At 37.9% G+C, this 18,745-nt stretch overlaps 1 protein-coding gene across 5 annotated transcripts; it reads left to right on the forward strand.

The window, feature by feature from the left end:
• Positions 1 to 569: 569 nt before the first annotated feature.
• tmprss4a (transmembrane serine protease 4a) lies at positions 570 to 18,312 on the forward strand. 5 transcript variants are annotated; one of them, XM_082503677.1, is made up of 13 exons: positions 570 to 777; positions 13,422 to 13,476; positions 13,765 to 13,905; positions 14,014 to 14,166; positions 14,250 to 14,376; positions 14,484 to 14,603; positions 15,177 to 15,220; positions 15,490 to 15,652; positions 15,790 to 15,956; positions 16,176 to 16,271; positions 16,384 to 16,526; positions 16,636 to 16,788; positions 16,931 to 18,312. In XM_082503677.1, exons 3-13 carry the CDS (start codon positions 13,794 to 13,796, stop codon positions 16,940 to 16,942), a joined length of 1,290 nt encoding a protein of 429 aa, XP_082359803.1. In that variant the 5' UTR covers positions 570 to 777; positions 13,422 to 13,476; positions 13,765 to 13,793; the 3' UTR covers positions 16,943 to 18,312. The 5 variants fall into 5 exon arrangements, with proteins under 5 accessions (XP_082359803.1, XP_082359802.1, XP_082359800.1 ...); XM_082503676.1 differs by lacking the exon at positions 570 to 777 and adding an exon at positions 2,908 to 3,465 and having other exon boundaries at positions 15,793 to 15,956; XM_082503674.1 differs by lacking the exon at positions 570 to 777 and adding an exon at positions 2,909 to 3,465.
• Positions 18,313 to 18,745: the final 433 nt, after the last annotated feature.

Below are 18,745 nucleotides of genomic sequence, written 5' to 3' on the forward strand. Positions count from 1 at the left end.
TACCGTAAAAGAGTACACTTCTCGGCATAAGGCAGTAGTCCTTATACTGCGGGTGGGTGGCAGGTGACACAATAACACAATTGAATGTGTTCCCGGTAGAAATAGATACCAGAGTTATGATCATAGTTTCTGGAAAATCTCCACAATAAACCACACAGCATATTTTACTTTCCACGGCTCACATATTTAGAGTTTTGTTGAGATAGACATTCATATTCCAATAAGAAAATGATTTGTCTATTTGCTTAATCCAGTCCACTCATGTTCCAAAATAGCACTATTTATCTTAAAATATAATAAATATCTAAACTGATTTATCTGTTTGTGTCTTTTCAGTAAATTTTCTCTTGAGCTAAAACAAATTTCAGTTTTATTTAATGATCCTACTTTTACAAAAGGATTGATTTGAGATGAAAGTGGAGAGACCCGGGAACTTGAAATGTGAGATTGTTAATCATTAACGGTTTATTTTTTTGAGTCTCGCAGGTTTCTTGAGGCCGTATCAAGTTTCACAAAATACACACCTGTGTGGACAAAGGAGGGCTTGCGCTAACTGGTGGGGAGGTAGTAGTGAAATAGCTTTGATGGTACATTGACCAGGCATGTGAGGGCGAGAGAGAGTGAGAGACGGAGAGAGAGAGGGAACATTCAAGTAAGCGGTCTACAGAGTGGAAGTTTGCATACCAGGTGTCACTTCCAACCAGGCTGCTCCCTGTTCTATAGATGCTTTACTGAGAACTTCACTGAGAAAGACTGACAGCAACAACCATTTCTCAAGTAAGGAAAAGCAATATATGTTTATCTGTGTTAATGTAATAAATTCTCTCTTTTTTTCTTTTTTTTTACAACTTTGCAATCGTGATGGCATCTAGGTCATGTCTACGTCATTATACGTGTTTTATTGTATTCATCCAGAAAAGGGAGAACTGAGGAAAGAACAGCATCCTGTATGAGTTACCGATATGGGGAACTTCACCAGCTCAGAGAAAACTTTCATAATTCTGTTTCCAAGTTTCGGCTTTACTAAACTCTGATAAGAGCATGCCTGATAAAGATGTCTTAGCTTTAAAGGGGATTCCCAGATTTTAAATTTCTGTAGTCCCACACATTTTAAAGTTCTTCATATGAACATTCTTTCACTGAAATTTCATGGAATGATAAGATCAATCTCTGACGTCATTGAAAAGAAACGGAAAGCTGTGCGGAATTAACGTGTATGCGTTGCGTCCATTCGTGATGGGCTAAAGTTGGACATAGTCAAATACAACATTATCAGCTGTTTTAACAGGAGATTTTTGGAGTTGTTTCTGCAAGCATATTTTTATTTTAATTTGTGCAAATTTGGCATTGTAATACTCGACACCATTAATATGTTTTTAAACGACCTAATATGTGAAACAAAATCACTCTGCTTAAATTCTTCTGAGGTTTGCACAGAATTCAAATGTGCTGCTAAAATAATTGTTGCTCAACAATGCTTTCGTAGAATAAGCGATACAAACGCTCGAAAATAGGAAGTTCTCTTATTTGGTTCATGTTCATCATCATTACGTTTGAGTCTCAGCAGAAACACACATGTATTTAAGTTAATATGTAACTTATTACCAAGATGTTCATGCCGTCCTTGAGCTTTGCACACAACTAGATTTAAAAGAAAACAGAAGATACAAACAACAGGTGGCTTCCACAAAGAAGTTAATTAATTTTATCTGCATTAGACTGGATGTCACGTCACAGAACTGATAGGATCATCAAAAAAAAAAAAAAAAAGAAGCAGTCTTTTAATGGAATCAAACAAGGGCGTACAACAGCTTTATTAGATCACTGGCTTTCTCTCATCTTCTCTTTTATTGTGTGTGCAAACATTTTGTCAGCTGTTGTTTAATCATGTCAGACTGTTGGAGAGGGTAAATACTGTGACTGCAGCATTCACGCAACTTACATTGTTTGCCTGTGAGAAATGTAATATAGCAAAGGGGATATAAATGATGCCTGATTTTCTTTGGTAAAAAAAAATGTGGTAAAAAAAAGTGGCAGTGTGTAATGCTGCTTGATGACAATTTTCCACAGGCTTCAATGGGTAAACTCACAAAAAGACTTCATGCATGTAATTCAGGGTGGAGGCTCTAAATGTCTTATTAATTCTACCCCAGCCTGAATTCCAACAAAGTAACAGCAGTTATTGGCTGAAAGAGACCTAAGCAAAAATGATTAGCTTCAAACTGATTCACTCCGGCAAGTCTACCTATATACTGTAGCAGCACACCTGAAGTACTATCAGTCCCTCCATTTTCTTATATAGTGTATGCTGTGAGACAACTGATGATACCATATGAGAGTCCAAGTGATGAAGGGTTATTTCTTTTAGTAGACCTGGTCAAACAGCACAGTCAGCTCCTGTTTATTTACAATGGTTCTTTCTCTTCAGATGACCTTATCAGTCTTCTCTCTCGCACACTCCCAATGAAGCTTTTTTTCTTGCTCTGCCGTCTATGCTCAGTGTCCCATTCACAGTGGCTTCATTTTTAGAAACTCTGACTTAGTGACCAGGTCGGTCACTGAATGCACCTTTAAAAGATAATTTAGCTCTTCAGAATATTAAGAAGAGATATTCTGCGGCATGGCTGAAACAGACGGGGATGTTGGACCTTTAGTCACAATCTCAACAGTCACTACAGTTGTCACTACAACTGTGGTGTGCTTGTACATATAGTATTACAGTAATCTAAGTAATCAAAGTAATCATTAAACTGTCGAAAAAAAACAGATTGGAGACACACCTAAACCTCCGAGCGTACGCCGTGCCACTGGAAAATTCAAGTTTTACTGGTTTGTGTGTTACGTTTGTGTTTTTGCATCCATTTGTATACATGGAGATGGTTTGCCACATGAATGTGTGTTTGCGTAAAATTTGAAAGCCAAAGAATGACTGAAAGGGGGGTAAAGAACATGACAGGAGAAAAATACAAAGAGAGCATGCTTTGTGTCGCAGAGGCTAAAGAAGTTTAGATATGGAGGACGGTGTGGGAGGAGGGACAGAAATGAGAAAAGCGCACAGGTAGAGAGAGAGCCAGAAAGCAAGGGAAAGAGGAGGGTTAAAGTGTCAGGTTACCTGGACTTTAGTTTTGTTTTGTCAGTGGGAATCGATCGTTTAAAAGAAGCTCTCCGTGTTGATTTGAAAGGCTACGTATTATCATGCTTCATTGCGCCCTTGGGGTTTTGAAGAGGGGCATCTGATTAAGTTACTGTAATACAGAAAGAAAACAGGAAGGAAGAAGGAAGACAGTGGGAGACTCAACTGAGCCAGGTTTTGTAGCATGACGGTAAGAGGAAGGGGACAAAGATAGCCAAGGGACAGCAAAATTTCTGAGGAATCCCACCTCCTGAAAGGGAGGGCAGTGTTTACTCTGTACTCTGTGACAAGCTACATCAAGCCTTACCAAAAGAGACACCTTCACCATGTGGGTAAGTGCAACTGGAAGTACAATCAACATTATTTACATCGTGTAGGTATACAGTCAATGGCTTGCCTTTAAGAAGTGATTTGAATAATGACCTCTGGATATTACGTGGTAATAAACTTGATATTTAATGTAATATAAAGACACTGGATAGACCTGTTGCATTGATATTATTTACAACAGCAGCTATGTTGAAAGGATAGCTCATACAAAACCAGAACAGATGTTGTGTAGTGACATATTTTGAGGACCTTATCAACGGTCTGTGACAAGTAGCAGTAACACGCAGGAACATTTCACATTCATAATTTTGCCAATAGAATTTTTGATATTTGAATGTAGAGCACGGCCGTATGAAGAATACAATACTTTTCATAATAACACAGCACGGAAAAGACAGCCACTAATGTTGGACCCACAAAACTGAGTAACACTTAACGCAAACATGGGTATACAAGAAGTGTGTACGTTTACTCATTTCAGGGTTCATAAAGAATAATTCCAGTCAAGTCTTTTTTTATAGAGAGAGAGAGATCTAGGTATTTGTTATATTAAAATTAGTAGCTTCACACTCATCCCAAGCAACAAGCGATGCTCCACAATGGCTCTACAGGAAAGATCAACATGCACTGGCTATTGCATAGAAAACTACATATTATATCAGCCTTATTAACATCAATAAACAATTAATGGTCTTATGTTAAAAAGGAAAAATGACAAAGTATCACACACGTTCCCAGAGGATGACTCTTGTGTGTGTGTGTGTGTGTGTGTGTGTGTGTGTGTGTGTGCGTGCGTGCGTGCGTGCGCGCGCGCGCGCGTGTGTGTGTGTGTTACTACAACAAGGCAGTAAAGGAAACATACTTGAGCTTACCGTACCAACGGCTTTTTTCTGTTAAACTTGACCCAATTATACTTTTTCCCTTCAAGGCTTTTTGGCAGCAGTCCACTGTATGAATCAGCTAGGCTTATTAAAACTGGAAGCTTACTGTAGGTGGCAATACAGAAGGAATCTCACCTTATTGCGATCGCAAGTTATACCCTTAGAAGGAGTATCCTTAACTCCAAACACAAAGCTGTTGGTTTTTGTTCTGGGTTTTTTTGTTTGTTTGTTTTAAATTCATGTATAAAGGACATTTATATTTACATACAGTATTTTGGTTAACAGCCAAATAAAACCAAGGACTTCTATTCATATCAAGTCATTGTTATCAATGACTTGATATAGGCTGTCATTGATAGAGCCTTGGTTTTATAGGCTGTCATTTTTTTTCCCACTTGTACTTCACCACTGGCCTTTTGACGAGCAAACATTACTAACAGTGTTTTTGATCCAGTGCAGCACTTCCAGTGTTTTTCATAAACAGGTTAGTTGTTGCTCTGAATAACACATGACTAACTAGTACTACCAGGCTGTTTTGAAATACTGCCCTGACTCATAAAATCGTTTATATTTGTCTTGGTACCAATGACAACATCTAAGTTTCCAAGTACACTGTCGTCATATCTCATGGCATGACAATGCATTTTTACAGGAAGGTCCACTCAAGACAAATTTCTTTAGCCGGCTTCTTGGTTTCCCATGTTGTATGGCCTGCCCACTGTTTTGTTTATCCTGCTTTTATTACTTCCCGAAATAACTGTAATTTATACCACAAGCTGATAACCTACTTTCTCCTACTGTTTACTTCCCCCCATAAACGTTACTTCCAGTTGGTTTCAGGGATGGGTGTGTCTGGTTCTTTTGTGACTATGTATTGACTAACAGTGGTTAAAAATAAAATAGTTAATTAAAATGGTGAATGTTTTATTTTAAATGAATAAGCCAGCCAGATGAAACATGGTGAAACACAGTGTTTAAATCTCAGAATCACCTTATATTGCTTTTTTTGCTTCTTTATTTTTTAAGTATATGGATGTAGACTAACTACAGCTTAACAGCATATTTACTGTAGGAGTGTAAAATTCTCATGTTATTTGCAAAGTGCCACTGGATACTGGATTTCTATGTAAAGTGAAATCTGAGAATTCTGAAATGTCAGTAAATGAAACAAAGAGGAAGGTGTCACATTCTTTTATACACTGTATTCAACTCTTGTACTTTAAGATGAAAGCTGAATGCTGAACATGAGCACATGAGCAAAACCAGCACAGAGCTACTGAGCTACTGTTCAGAAAAAAAAAGAAAGAAAGAAAAACCTGCCCAACAGCATTCTTCGCCCCTCTCTCTCCGCAACTTGTATATTTCCACTGACAGACAGTGGCAGTTATGGGATCTGTTTTCAAAATTTGCCTTCATACTTCTCTGTAGCTCTACCAAATTAAGTGATACTAGTGACACATAAATGTGCAAATAGAAGGGTGGATTACCTGATATTTCTGCATCAAAAATAAGCAGTAGTGAAAATGAAAGAAAATAACTCTTCCCATTTTTAATCTTTGTCTTTTGTTTTTTGTTTTGGTTCTGGAAAGTCCTCACTGGTTAGTGACCTGCATGTTATGTTTTTGTACCAGCCGATCTGAAGCATACGTGCTACGCTAAATGTATTTGTAATCTAGCGGTTGAAGAGCTTTGAGGACAAGACAAAGGTAGAACAGCAGGCTGATGAAAAGTGTTCTTCGAGCTACCCCTCTGTAACAAAATATACCGTATACTAAAATCTTCTAATAGGCCAGTCAGCAGCCACATTGATGTGACACTTGATCTACAGTATAATGCTACAGGTGAAACCACATGACTAGCATAATGTGTGCCAAATGTTGGAAATGCAGTGAGACTAACAGTCATAATTGAGCATAGCACAACACAGATAACCTTTGTTTGTGAAAGGCATAAAAGTGGTTGAGATTCAAAATGTTGACATATGTTGTTGAGATGCTGGGGATAAGCAAGTAAAGGTTTGCATTTTTCGAGGGGGGACAACATTACAGTAGCATTTTAGGAAGTTTAAGAGGGAAGTTGAAAATGTAGTTATTATTTCACACAGCACAGTACAGAAAGAGATTTCACCAGTTTTGTTCAGTAAAATGTTTATTTAATTCCCATTAAAGACTATAGAGTTTTACATTCATATTAAGAACACAACTTGCAATTTTAATTGCAAAGGTGACTGGACTTGAGGAACAGTAATGGCAGTCAAGCATGACAATCACTCTAACAGATACTCCGAGCCGAAGCCATGGGAATTTTTCTGTGTTGTACACTTTCACCACGGTATTTTGCTCGCTGCTGTGTGAAATTCATGAACGCTCTACATGCTTGACTGAGCAGTTTACACCAGTATGACAGAAACACCATACTTTTTAAATAGATTTTTTCCCAGTCCCTTTATTGCACAAGAAATAAAGAAGCGAACAAGTTTATCAAGTGTTTTTTGAACCTAAACAAAGCTAAGATATTTTACCAGTATACACAGTGGTGTGAAAAAGTGTTTGCCCCCTTCTAGGTTAAATTTTGTTTTTTGCTCTTTTTTTTTTTTTTTTGCATATTTGTCGCATTTATATGTTTCATATCATCAAACAACTTTAAAGATTAGACAAAGGAAACCTGACTAAATACAAAATTTATGTTTTAAATGATGATGTCTTTGATTAAGGGAGAAATTTGGGTTAAATCTACAGATGCAGATGTTGTTATAATTTCTGAAACTTGGTTAACTAAATCTATTACTAATGAAGACATTAACATATATGGGTACAATGTATATCGCACTGATAGGCCAAAAAAAGGAGGCGGTGTAGCTATTTATGTCAAATCAAGATTTAATGCTTCGATTGTTCTGTCCCAATCGATATGCAAACAAATGGAGTTTTTGGCCTTGAATGTAGATATTGCTAATACTTTTTCGATAACCATTGCTGGGTGTTACAGGCCCCCATCTGCTTCAAAAGAGGCATTATCTTCATTAAAGCACCTTTTGGCTAAACTAAATTATACCGAACTACTAATGGCTGGAGACTTGAACTGGGACTGGCTAAATGCAACTTCTGGTGAATTTAAAGAATTCTGCGATTCAATTAATCTTACCCAGCTAGTCTATCTTCCTACCAGGCCAAATCTTAAATGCCCTGAAAAGTCTACATTAATTGATTTGGTTTTAACAAATGTACCTCATAAATTCTCTTCACTTGGTGTTTTCTGTAATGACCTAAGTGATCACTGTGTTGTTGCTGTTTGCAGAAATGCTAAAATTCCAAAATGTAAGCCACACATAGTGTGCAAAAGGAATCTTAAACAATTTAATGAACAGGCTTTTCATCATGATTTGTCATTAGTTAATTGGGAAAAAATCGGACTATTACCAGATGTAGAGCTAGCTTGGACATATTTTAAGGAAAGTTTTATGGGAATTGTTAATAAACATGCCCCCTTACGGAAAGTTAGAATTAAAGGTCGAGAAAATCCTTGGTTTTCGCAGACACTCGCAGATAGCATACACAAGCGTAATAGAGCATGGGACAAGGTGAGACAAACAGATACTTCCACTGATTGGTCTGTTTTCAAACAGCTTAGAAATAAATGTACTTCTCTTATTAAAAAGGCCAAATCTGAATACTTTTTGTCTGTCACCACTGAGAACCTCAATGATCCACAGAAATTTTGGAAAGTAATCAAGTCTTTTTCCGCCAATAAAATGACTCAAACCTTTCCTAAATCTGTTGTAAAAGATTCAGTCTCAATTAATGATAAAACTGAAATTTTGAATTGTTTTAATGAACACTTTCTATCAGTGGGTTCCTTGTTTGCTTCTGCAGAAACTTTTTTTTAACAAATACTTGCCCAGAACTCTCTATGTTTTCTGGAGACCGTTTTAACTTTGTACCTTTTAGTGTTTATGAAGTGCATAAAGCTTTAAAGGCTTTGGATCACAGAAAACCTCCTGGTCCAGACTTGATGGAACCTTATTTTTTGAAGTTGGCAGCTGATTTTATTGCAGAACCACTCTCAATTCTATTTAATTTTTCAATTAAAACCAAAGAAATTCCAGCGGTTTGGAAATCAGCTTTCGTTTTGCCTTTATTGAAAGGAGGTGATCCATCGGTGTTGACTAATTATAGGCCAATATCAAATTTGTGTGTTTTATCCAAAATCCTGGAATCTCTAGTTTGTGACCAGTTGAAAGAGTTTTTGTACTCTAATGATATTGTCTCCAAATTTCAGTCAGGCTTCAGGAAAAAACACAGTACTAACACTGCCACTATGAAAGTGATAAATGATATTATTGTGGCACTTGATAAGAAATTGTACTGTGCGTCACTCTTTATTGACCTCTCAAAAGCTTTTGACACTGTTGATCATGCAGTCCTAAAAAACAGACTGCTCAGCCTTGGATTGTCAGAACATGCATTAGCGTGGTTCTCAAATTATCTGAAAAATAGAACCCAGTGCATTAAACTTGAAGGTCTTTGTTCTAAATTTGTTGCTGTCCACAAGGGGGTGCCACAGGGCTCAGTTTTGGGTCCCCTTCTGTTCCTTTTATATATCAATGACTTGGGTCAAAATGTCTCAGACACAAATTTGCATTTTTATGCTGACGACACAGTTATTTACTGTTATGGATCATCTCTTGCTCAGGCCATTGAAACTTTACAGAAAGCCTTTGTTGCTTTCCAGCATTCACTTATTCAGCTAAAATTAGTTCTCAATGCTGACAAGACTAAGCTAATGTTGTTTTCCAAGTCAAAGAAGGTCCCGGAGCCTATTCCAGTGGTGTCCACCCTTGAAGGAAATGTCATAGAGATAGTTCATGAATATAAATACCTTGGTGTCTGGATTGATGACTCCTTCACCTTTAAACCACATATAGAGAGACTAGTAAAGAAACTGAGACTTAAACTTCGTTTTTTCTTCCGTAATAAACAGTGCTTTTCTTTTGCAGTAAAAAAACGTCTTGTCACTGCAACCTTTTTATCTGTGTTAGATTATGGTGACATTCTGTATATGAACGCTTCTTCTTCATGTCTTCTAATGTTGGACACGATGTATCATGCTTCCTTGAGGTTTATTACCAATTGTAAATACCTGACCCATCACTGTGATTTGTACTTAAGAGTAAAATGGCCTTCTTTGGCCATTAGAAGACAGGGGCATTGGTACACTTTTATTTACAAAGCTATGCTTGGATTGCTGCCTCCTTATATTTGTACTTTGGTCACAAGGACAAATAGTGGTTCTTACTCCTTGCGCTCAAATGATCAGCTGCTGTTGTCTGTTCCCCTTGTCCGCACAGAGCTGGGTAAGAAAGCCTTTGTCCACTCTGCGCCTTTTTCATGGAACATGTTACAGAAAGACTGGAAACTAACTGAATTGTTGTCTTTAAATGTTTTTAAAACTAAACTCAAAGGCCTACAGGCTGCCTCAATAATGTGTAATTGTTTTGTGTAATTTTAACTTTGTTTGTTCGTATGTATTTGTCTTGAAATGTGCTGCCTCTTGGCCAGGACTCCCTTGAAAAAGAGGTCTTTGATCTCAACGGGACATTCCTGGTTAAATAAAGGTTAAATTAAAAAAAAAAAAAAATGTTATCAAAACCTACCTGGTCCTAATTTTCTCTCTTCTTAAATGATGAATTAACTACATTTCATGGAAATCTGAGTTCAGTTCCAATAAGCACACCCAAGCCTGATTACTGGCAGACCTGTTGAATCAAGAACTTCTGGTTTCTGGTCTATCAAGACATGGAGGAGAATGTGCAGCCATTTGTTTATGTTGAACCCAAGTGTGCTCTGCAGCAGGACAATGATCCAAAACACACCAGCAAGTACACCTCTGAATGGTTTAATAAAAACAACATGAAGACTTTGGAGTAGCCTAGTCCCGCTGTGGTATGACCTTAAGAAGGTGGTTCATGCTCAAAAACTCTCCAATGTGGCTGAATTATAACAATTCTGCAAAGATGAGAGGGCCCAAATTCCTACACATCGCTGTAAAACACTCATTGCCTGCTATCATAAATGCTTGATTGCAGTTTTTTTCTGCTAAGGGTGGCCCGACCAGTTCTGAGGTTTAAGTCCAGTCATCTTTTTACACAGGACCATGAAGGTAATTTTTTTCCCCTAAGTAATAAACACTTTCATTTAGAAACTGCATTTTGCGTTTACTTGTGTTATTTTTGCCTAATATTTAAATTTGTTTGATGATCTGAAACATTTAAGTTTCAAAAACAGGAACTCAGGAAAAGACAAACACTCCTGTTACTCTCAGATTATGAACTATAGCCCTGATAAAACCCGTAAATGCCAAACAACATATCACAGTTCTCCTCTTTTTCTTCTTTTTTGACTGTTCATATACCTCCATGTCATCCTGATGCAATCCTCTTCCTCTGCAATGTTGGCAAATCATTCTTCACTACTTTATTCCACTGTGATATTCATTTTCCTCTTGTTGATTTAATAGTTAGTAAATTATTACTTGAATCTGAAATCTGTAGGTCCTGATTCTTCAGATAATTTGTTACCTGAGTTTCTTCACAGATTAGTTGTTCTTGTTGTTTTCTAAAAGTAGCATGCCTTGTCAACAACAGCTAATGAGGGCCAGTGAGGCAGGAAAGGGACTGGTTAGATGTAATGAATATGCACATAATAGCTTAATGGTATGAATGTGAGAGACACCTCAGAGCTGAAGAAATGACTGAGTGAATGAGAGAATAAAATAAGCTACTCTGACTTATAATTGAACAAGAGACACGTATCTTGGTAGTGACTGACTTTCTGGTGTAGTACAGGCAACGAATGAGTGAAAGAAGAAAAATGTGTATATTAACTCGTCTGCAAGTTGAGTAATAGCTTTGGAGCATCTATTTTTAACCACAAAGCTCTGTAAAACTCTTCAAGCTCAGCACCAAATACCTTTTTAATGTCTTTGTAATGTGAATGTAACCATTCGCTGGCTAAACCCCAAATCTCTCCCATGACACATTTGATAATTAGCACATGTAGCACTCACTCTACCTTTTGGAGGTACACTGATTGTCAGTGTTGCCTGATTGTTTGCTGTTTGTATGATGTAAAATCAGAGGCCAACTTCTAACTACCCCATAGAGCTCATTTGGAACCAGCCTCATTAGTTATCATTACTGACCATCAGAATCAGCTTGATATAGCAAATATGTGTACATATACAAGAAATTGATCTCTGGTTATTTCTTTGCTCTCCATGTACACAACAGACAATACTGACAACATGGCATCAACATGACATAGACAACACATAACAACATGTCGCATATTTATGGTGCAATGGTGCAGAGTGGATAAGGAATGGATAACCGGTTACTATATATACAGTAACTATGCCAATAATATTACCAAAAGTCATCTTTGAACAACTGTTATGTATGAGCTAAAGTAACATCTTGCTATGCCGCGGCTAATGTAAGCTAGCCAGCCACTTTGTGTGTTGTTAAGCAAAAAGGTAAGCAGGAAAAAAGGATTATTCAAACAACTTATGTCAGAGTCAAAGACCATCTGCTCCTATTACCCCTTTGGTGTTACCGATCTCCACTAAAGAGACCAAAGTAAAATGAGCTTACTGAAAAAATATTCATGTTTCTAACTGCAGTCTGTGTAAGGTAAACATTTTTAAAAAGACACTGCAGGGCTTTTTTCAAGCACAATTCAACCTTATGAAAAATCACAAAATCAAGGTGTCATCAGTCATCAGTAAGTGTACTGATTTGAAATCATGGATCTGCTGCTGTCTTAAGTCTTCTGTAGTTAGGTCATTTAGACACATTTCCTAATCTGAAAGCCAAAGTATGAAAATGAAACATAGGCATTACTCGTGACTGAAATTTCGTGACTGAAATGGACTGCATGCACTTACACAAGCTGTTTGACTTGCATAATATGGGCCTTAAACCTGATTCATTTTATGTGAAGGACACTCACCCTGATCTATCAGTTTATACTGTTTCCACAGTATCAGCTTCAGTTAAACAAAAATTTCACTGGGCCCAAGTACAGTCTGTCACAATACTCCTCAGTACACAGGACACTTTGTACTGTTGGTGTATTTTGTGCTTGGGCAATTATTCCAAAAAGACACATTAAAATGTGAACATCACATTCTCTGCCATGTTTCCATAACTTGTCTTTTTCTGTGATCCTCCACTAGACAGATTGTATTTTATGCACTGATCTACAAATGCAGACCTATAAAAGACAGATCCACCGGTTTACTGTTAATACTTAGAGAACTGAAGAAATGGTAAAACCATGAGTATGCAGGGAGGAGATGTTGGTTACTGGCAGAAGGGCTAAGCGAGCTGAAATGGCAGCACTTGAAAAAGCTGTGAAAACAGGTGGGGCAGGCCTACTGTGGTTGGCTGAGTGAGGGCTGAAAGAGGAAATGGGTTAGGGGTTGATTGGCTTTAGCACTGTTGATTAATTGAAACATACTGACAACATGGCAGATCGTGCTGAATTACAGGAATGATGTTAATCAAAAAAAAAAAAACAACCCTAGCTAAAGCAACAAAAGGTAATCAAAGCTAATTAGTCCGGTGGCCTAACGACCACTGATACCATCATGTTAGTAGACTGAACAATGTAACAGAGAGGAGATGAAGGCCCACCTTTTATTCACAGCTGTCTAGATGTGCAGATGAAGGGCAGGTGTGATCAGTCACAAGTAGACTAGGAAATTGGGTCTAGTGTTTCACACACAAACATCCCAACTCAGACGAAGACAAGACACAATGGAGAAGAGCAAGGCACTGTAGGAAACTTAAGTTTAAGAGAGCTATTTTTTACACATATTTAAACACTTATCTGGAACTAAACACAAAAGCTCTGCTGAAAGAGTTTGTGCAAGCTCAGCTACTTACACTGACATTTGCATGGTAAATAAAGCATGTCCATGCTCAGGGAGTTGAAGGAGGTATAACCTAGAGACACAGGCACCTGATGTGATTACACCCCAGTTTTCACCTTTGCTTTTGTCTCTTCTGTCCTCAGACAGCTGCTCAGCTCCCTGAGGAAACCTCAAGGCCATTAAATCCTACAAACCCAGGTAAGCTATAAGTTTGTGTTGGTTTGGGATCAATATATGTATTTTTGCTGCACTGTAATAATGTTTGCATAGTATGATAAATACTTGGAAACAGCCAGGCCAGGCAGTAATTAGAATTTGCATGTGCACACTTCTTTTTTTTTTTTTTTTCCATCTTGACAAATTTTCTACCCTTTTTGGTCTCTGTTCTGCGGTTTCTATTCTGCTATCGCAGTTTCCTGTTTATTGCGTCCTTACGTTTCTTTTTACATTCTGTTATCTCACTTCTAATTATTCTTCTTTCTGCAGTTCCTCGGCCAGGACGCCACAGAAGGCCCATGACGGCTCCAAACACCCCGAAAGAGAAGAGAGCGAAGATCAAGAAAGTGTTGATCACTACACTGACAGTTATGTTGATACTGGGCATACTGGCCATTGCAGCATACTTCAGTGAGTTACAATTCCTAAAAAATGTACTTCCTCAAAACACACTTTACACACTGCAATATGTAAAACTGGCCACACCCTTGTGATCCTGTCCTTCTCTTTTCTTTTCAGTTAAAAACTTGATTGAAAGCAAATACTTTTTTTGCACACGGTCTGTGAAATTCATCCCGTTAGACAAAACCTGCGATGGGCACATTGACTGTGCAGGAGCAGAAGATGAAATTACCTGCATGACGACCTTTAAAGTAAACACTACATTTCCAGGTAGAGTGCACTCCCCACTCTTTCTTTGTCATCATAAATAAACGAAAAACTGAAAAATGCCTCCCCCTCATTCCTCTCTCCAGTGCGACTCCAGTCGAATGATCAGGTCTTGCAAGTTTACGGTCCAGACTCAGGTTGGCGGACTGTTTGTTCTGACGACTGGACCCAAGCGCACACACAGACGGCATGTACACAACTGGGATACACAATGTGAGTTTACAATGACAAGGTGTTGTAATTTGAGGAATACCTTGCAAATTTAACATCCCTGTTATGTGATCTGAAATCAAGCATAAAATCCCCCCCTGCTTCCACAGGAAGCCTACTAGCAAAAACATCTTAGTAAGCTCCTTAACGTCACCGATGAAAACTGGACCATTTACAGCTGTCAGGCCAGGGACCTCAAACACACCTATACAACAAGCCACTGCTGACCGGTAAGGAAGATGTCATCATATGGAAGCCAAATCATGACTTCATGTTTTGCCATTGCAACATAAACTACACAAAATAGAAATGCTAATAAGGGAACTTTCAGTGTGTCTCTTTCTGCTAAATGTATTCTTACAAAGAAGCACCGGCTCCTTGCGAGTTGCTTCTGCATTTAGCTAAAAACAGGATGTCAATATACACTTTCCATGCTTGGTATCCCTGTTTGTTAGGAAAATCTTCACTTTTTCTCTCCTTTTCTTTTTTAGATTTCACTCCACCCCCCCCCCCCCCCCCTTTCATATGCAACCCCTTCAAATGAGTCTTTAGTTTCTATTCCTGAAAGACAAAAAGTCCCACAGTTTTTGTTCCTTCTATCTTATCCTTTACGAAAGTGAACAAAACAAAGATTTTACTTTGTATAAAACCCCAGCAGAAATGCAAACGAAATTCTGCACGAGGGTGAAGACAAGTTAGCAATTGGATGTGTGTTTTCTATATTTGACTAATTGTGAGGCTGTTTTGTGATCATATGAATAATGTCTGACATCTGACCAACTCCTCTTACATCTCTTCAACAGTAGTGTATGCCAGTCTGGATCTGTGGTATCTTTATCCTGTTCAGGTGAGTTTTATTTTTACAAAGGCAGCACCTGTCACTAATATTGTTTACAACACCTAACAAGGCAGAGTGAAGTTCTTGGCTTTGTAAGTGGAAGACTACTTGTTGTGTGGAGAGTTTCACACTAACAGGCCCATACATGTCTCCAGGAAACAGCAGAACTATTTCCTAGCGACATATAACAAAGTAGCAAATAAACAGACATAATATAAAATGCAGTTTGAAATGAACCACGGGTCCTTGCAAATAACAATATTATAATATCTTATCAGACTGTGGAAATGTGGGCGCTGATGATCGCATCGTTGGGGGCACTGATACATCCATTGACCACTGGCCATGGCAGGTCAGCCTGCAGCGGTCTGGCCAACATACATGTGGAGGCTCACTGGTGTCACCGCGCTGGGTAGTCACTGCTGCCCACTGCTTCACTGGGTCAGTATAGTTACCATACTATATCATTTCCACTAAATTTGCTTTGTCTTATTCTTTAGCCTCATGATCCCACTTCCTTCTTGCTCTCTCTCTCTTTCTTTTTTTTCTTTTTATTTATTTATTTATTTTTTTTGCAGAAGTAATAAGGAGTTGAGGCAATGGGCAGTGGTGTCAGGCCAGACGAGCATAATCACACTGGGAGGCTCCTCTGTGGACAGAGTTATAGTGAATGCAGACTACAATGCAGAAACAAATGACTATGACATAGCACTGATGAGACTCACTAGGCCAATCACAGTGTCAGGTTAGTTTAAATTGTATTCGGTATGTTTGTATTCAGTAGGCTCAACCACCTCTCTGTTGCCCTCTAGTGGCTATGCGTCAAATATCAAGCTTCTCACTACGTAGTAACTTATATTCATTATATTGTGTGATTAGCTTATATCTTTATATGTATTTTCAAACTCTCAAAGTTACATAAAACAAATAAAAATTTCCACTTTATTAAATGTTTTTCTTCTAGATGTCAGAAGACCAGTTTGTCTGCCTCCTAAAGACTATAGCATTACAGCTGAAACCTACATGACAGTGACAGGGTGGGGATACCGACGGGAAAATGGTGAGAAATCCTACATGTAACCTATTCTTTATCACCTAATAATGCAAATAGAAAAAATACTTTTGCCTGTCTATGAGGTTGCAAACATTGTGTGCTTGTGTTCTGCCTTCAGGTGCAGTTGCTGACATACTGCAGGAGGCCAAAATCCCTCTGATAGCTCAGTCAGTATGTTCCAGCCCCACAGTCTATGGTAGTATCATAACAAATAGGATGCTCTGTGCAGGCTTCCCAGAAGGGAAGGTTGATGCCTGCCAGGTAACAGGCCTCCAATTTATTTTCTAATTTACATTAGATTTTGTATTCTGGGTATTATAGTTATTTTTGGTGAACAAACTTCATTTTTAAAATGTATTTTAAATGTCAGGGGGACAGTGGAGGCCCTTTGGTGCATATCAGTGACTCCAGTTGGAATCTGGTAGGCGTAGTGAGCTGGGGTGTTGGCTGTGCCCGGAAGGGAAAGCCAGGTGTTTACACCAACGTGGAAGTGATGCTCAACTGGATCCAAACAGTCATTGAGGTACTGCATATGTTGAAACAAAGTCACATCACAACATGTTTGTCACTTCACTGGCTAAGAATTTTCCTCAAAAATATTAAAAACATAATATTGTAATTTAATATATACAATCCTCAAGATGATTTCTATTTCATCTCTACAGAAAAACCCATGATGTCATCCACTGTGATAAACAACCACCATGAGAATCCAGTGCGGTCTACCTCTGATAGACTGTGAAACTGTCAAACCTGGTTTTGTTTTGGTTTTTTGAGGGGTTTTTTTCCATTTTGGTTGCCAAAAGGTGAGAGAAGGTTGCAGAGAGAGGGGAAGTTGAAGATCTCAACAGCAAAATGGAAACAGAAACACAGCCATATGCATAAACAAAGTGTGCGCGCGTGCACACGCACACACTTCATCAAACACACACGTCAGGTGCTGCTTGTGCCATTTCATATTCGTTATCTCAGGGGACAATTGTATTTATGCCTGTAGCTGTGTGAACTAGTATGTTTGGGATCTTTATAGCAGAGTGTCATACATGTTTTTTTGTTTTTAAAGCATTTTTGTGTTCGTATGTGTCTTTGTCACACCCAAGTAATTGACTTGTGTTGTTGTTTTGTTTTCCTTAGAGAAGAACCATCAAAGTTTATTTTATTTATATTGACACTAATTGCTGCAAACGCTTTTTTTTTTTTTTTTTTTTTTTTTTTTTAAGTGTCTTTTATTTTTGGAGTTTGTCCTGCAAGCCTCAGATATAATGTACTTGATTACTGTGTGCCTTGACTTTTGGTTATGAATGTGTGGTTAGGGTTAATATGTCCAACTGCTGCAGAGAAAGGTAACATACCTTATTATCAGGTATCGGTAATATTTTAAAAGGGACAAAAGGTCTGAGTTTAATGCATTTATTGTGCTATTTTAGATGATCACTCTATTAAACGGCAAAGGCACTTTCTTTTTCTTTTCTTTTTTTTTTCTTTCTCTTTTTTTTTTTTTTGCAGGACTGCAGGTGTGATACTTCTGACCTCAACATGATTTAGCACTTTAAGTGGAAAGTGAGAATTAAAGGACCTCACTTTATGCGCAGAGGATTTAGGTCACGAGTCTACACATAGATTTAATACAAATATTCATAGATCACACTCCATGTTGGCTCCATCATGAGTAAGCAATTCACTCTCACTATAACCAGAATATTTCAACTAGTGTTCACCAAGTTATTTCCTTCACTGCAAGGGAATTTCTCCCAAAAATACTGCAGAATTTGTTTTTGTCAAATTTATTGCAGTTGGTTAATTTTTGCACTCAACCAAAACTCATTCAAACAGGAAATCAACCTGAATTTGTTATAAAACTGTTTCTTTACTAAAAAAAAAAGTACTTTATTATATCATATATTAAATAGAGTTGGACATGAGTATGAGTGCCATGAGGACTAATATTTGTGAATATTTTCCATTTTGTTGTTCTTGTTGTTGATGTTGTTGTTGTTTAATCTATGAGACGTTTGCAAAGACAATAAAAACAATGTTAACTTGGTAACTGGGACAATTGTTCTATTCTTAATTGTGTGTCGTTAAATGTTTGTGTCATCCCAGCCTCAAAGAAACACCCACAGACCTTAAATTAAAGTGATGAAGAAATATTTTTTTATCATTATTTACATTATGAACAAAAGATGAAATATTAGATCAAACTTTTAATTCAAACTTTTTGCACAATCAGATGATAGCCCACCTTGCTTAGAGAAACAATCATTTGTTCAGCATGATTGAAGATTAAAGAAATACTGCCCCCTTATGGTCAACAAAGTACAGGGACTTTACTCCATTAACCCTTTAAACCCTAACCCATCTTTAAAGCAGGGGTGCGCAACTCCAGGCCTCAAGGGCCGGTGTCCTGCAGGTTTTAGATGTCAAACACCTGAATCAAGTGATTAGCTCATTACCAGGCCTCTGGAGAACTTCAAAACATG

This window comes from Aulonocara stuartgranti (genome assembly GCF_965226115.1).
Source record: "Aulonocara stuartgranti genome assembly, chromosome: 14".
In the NCBI taxonomy this organism is placed as follows: domain Eukaryota; kingdom Metazoa; phylum Chordata; class Actinopteri; order Cichliformes; family Cichlidae; genus Aulonocara; species Aulonocara stuartgranti.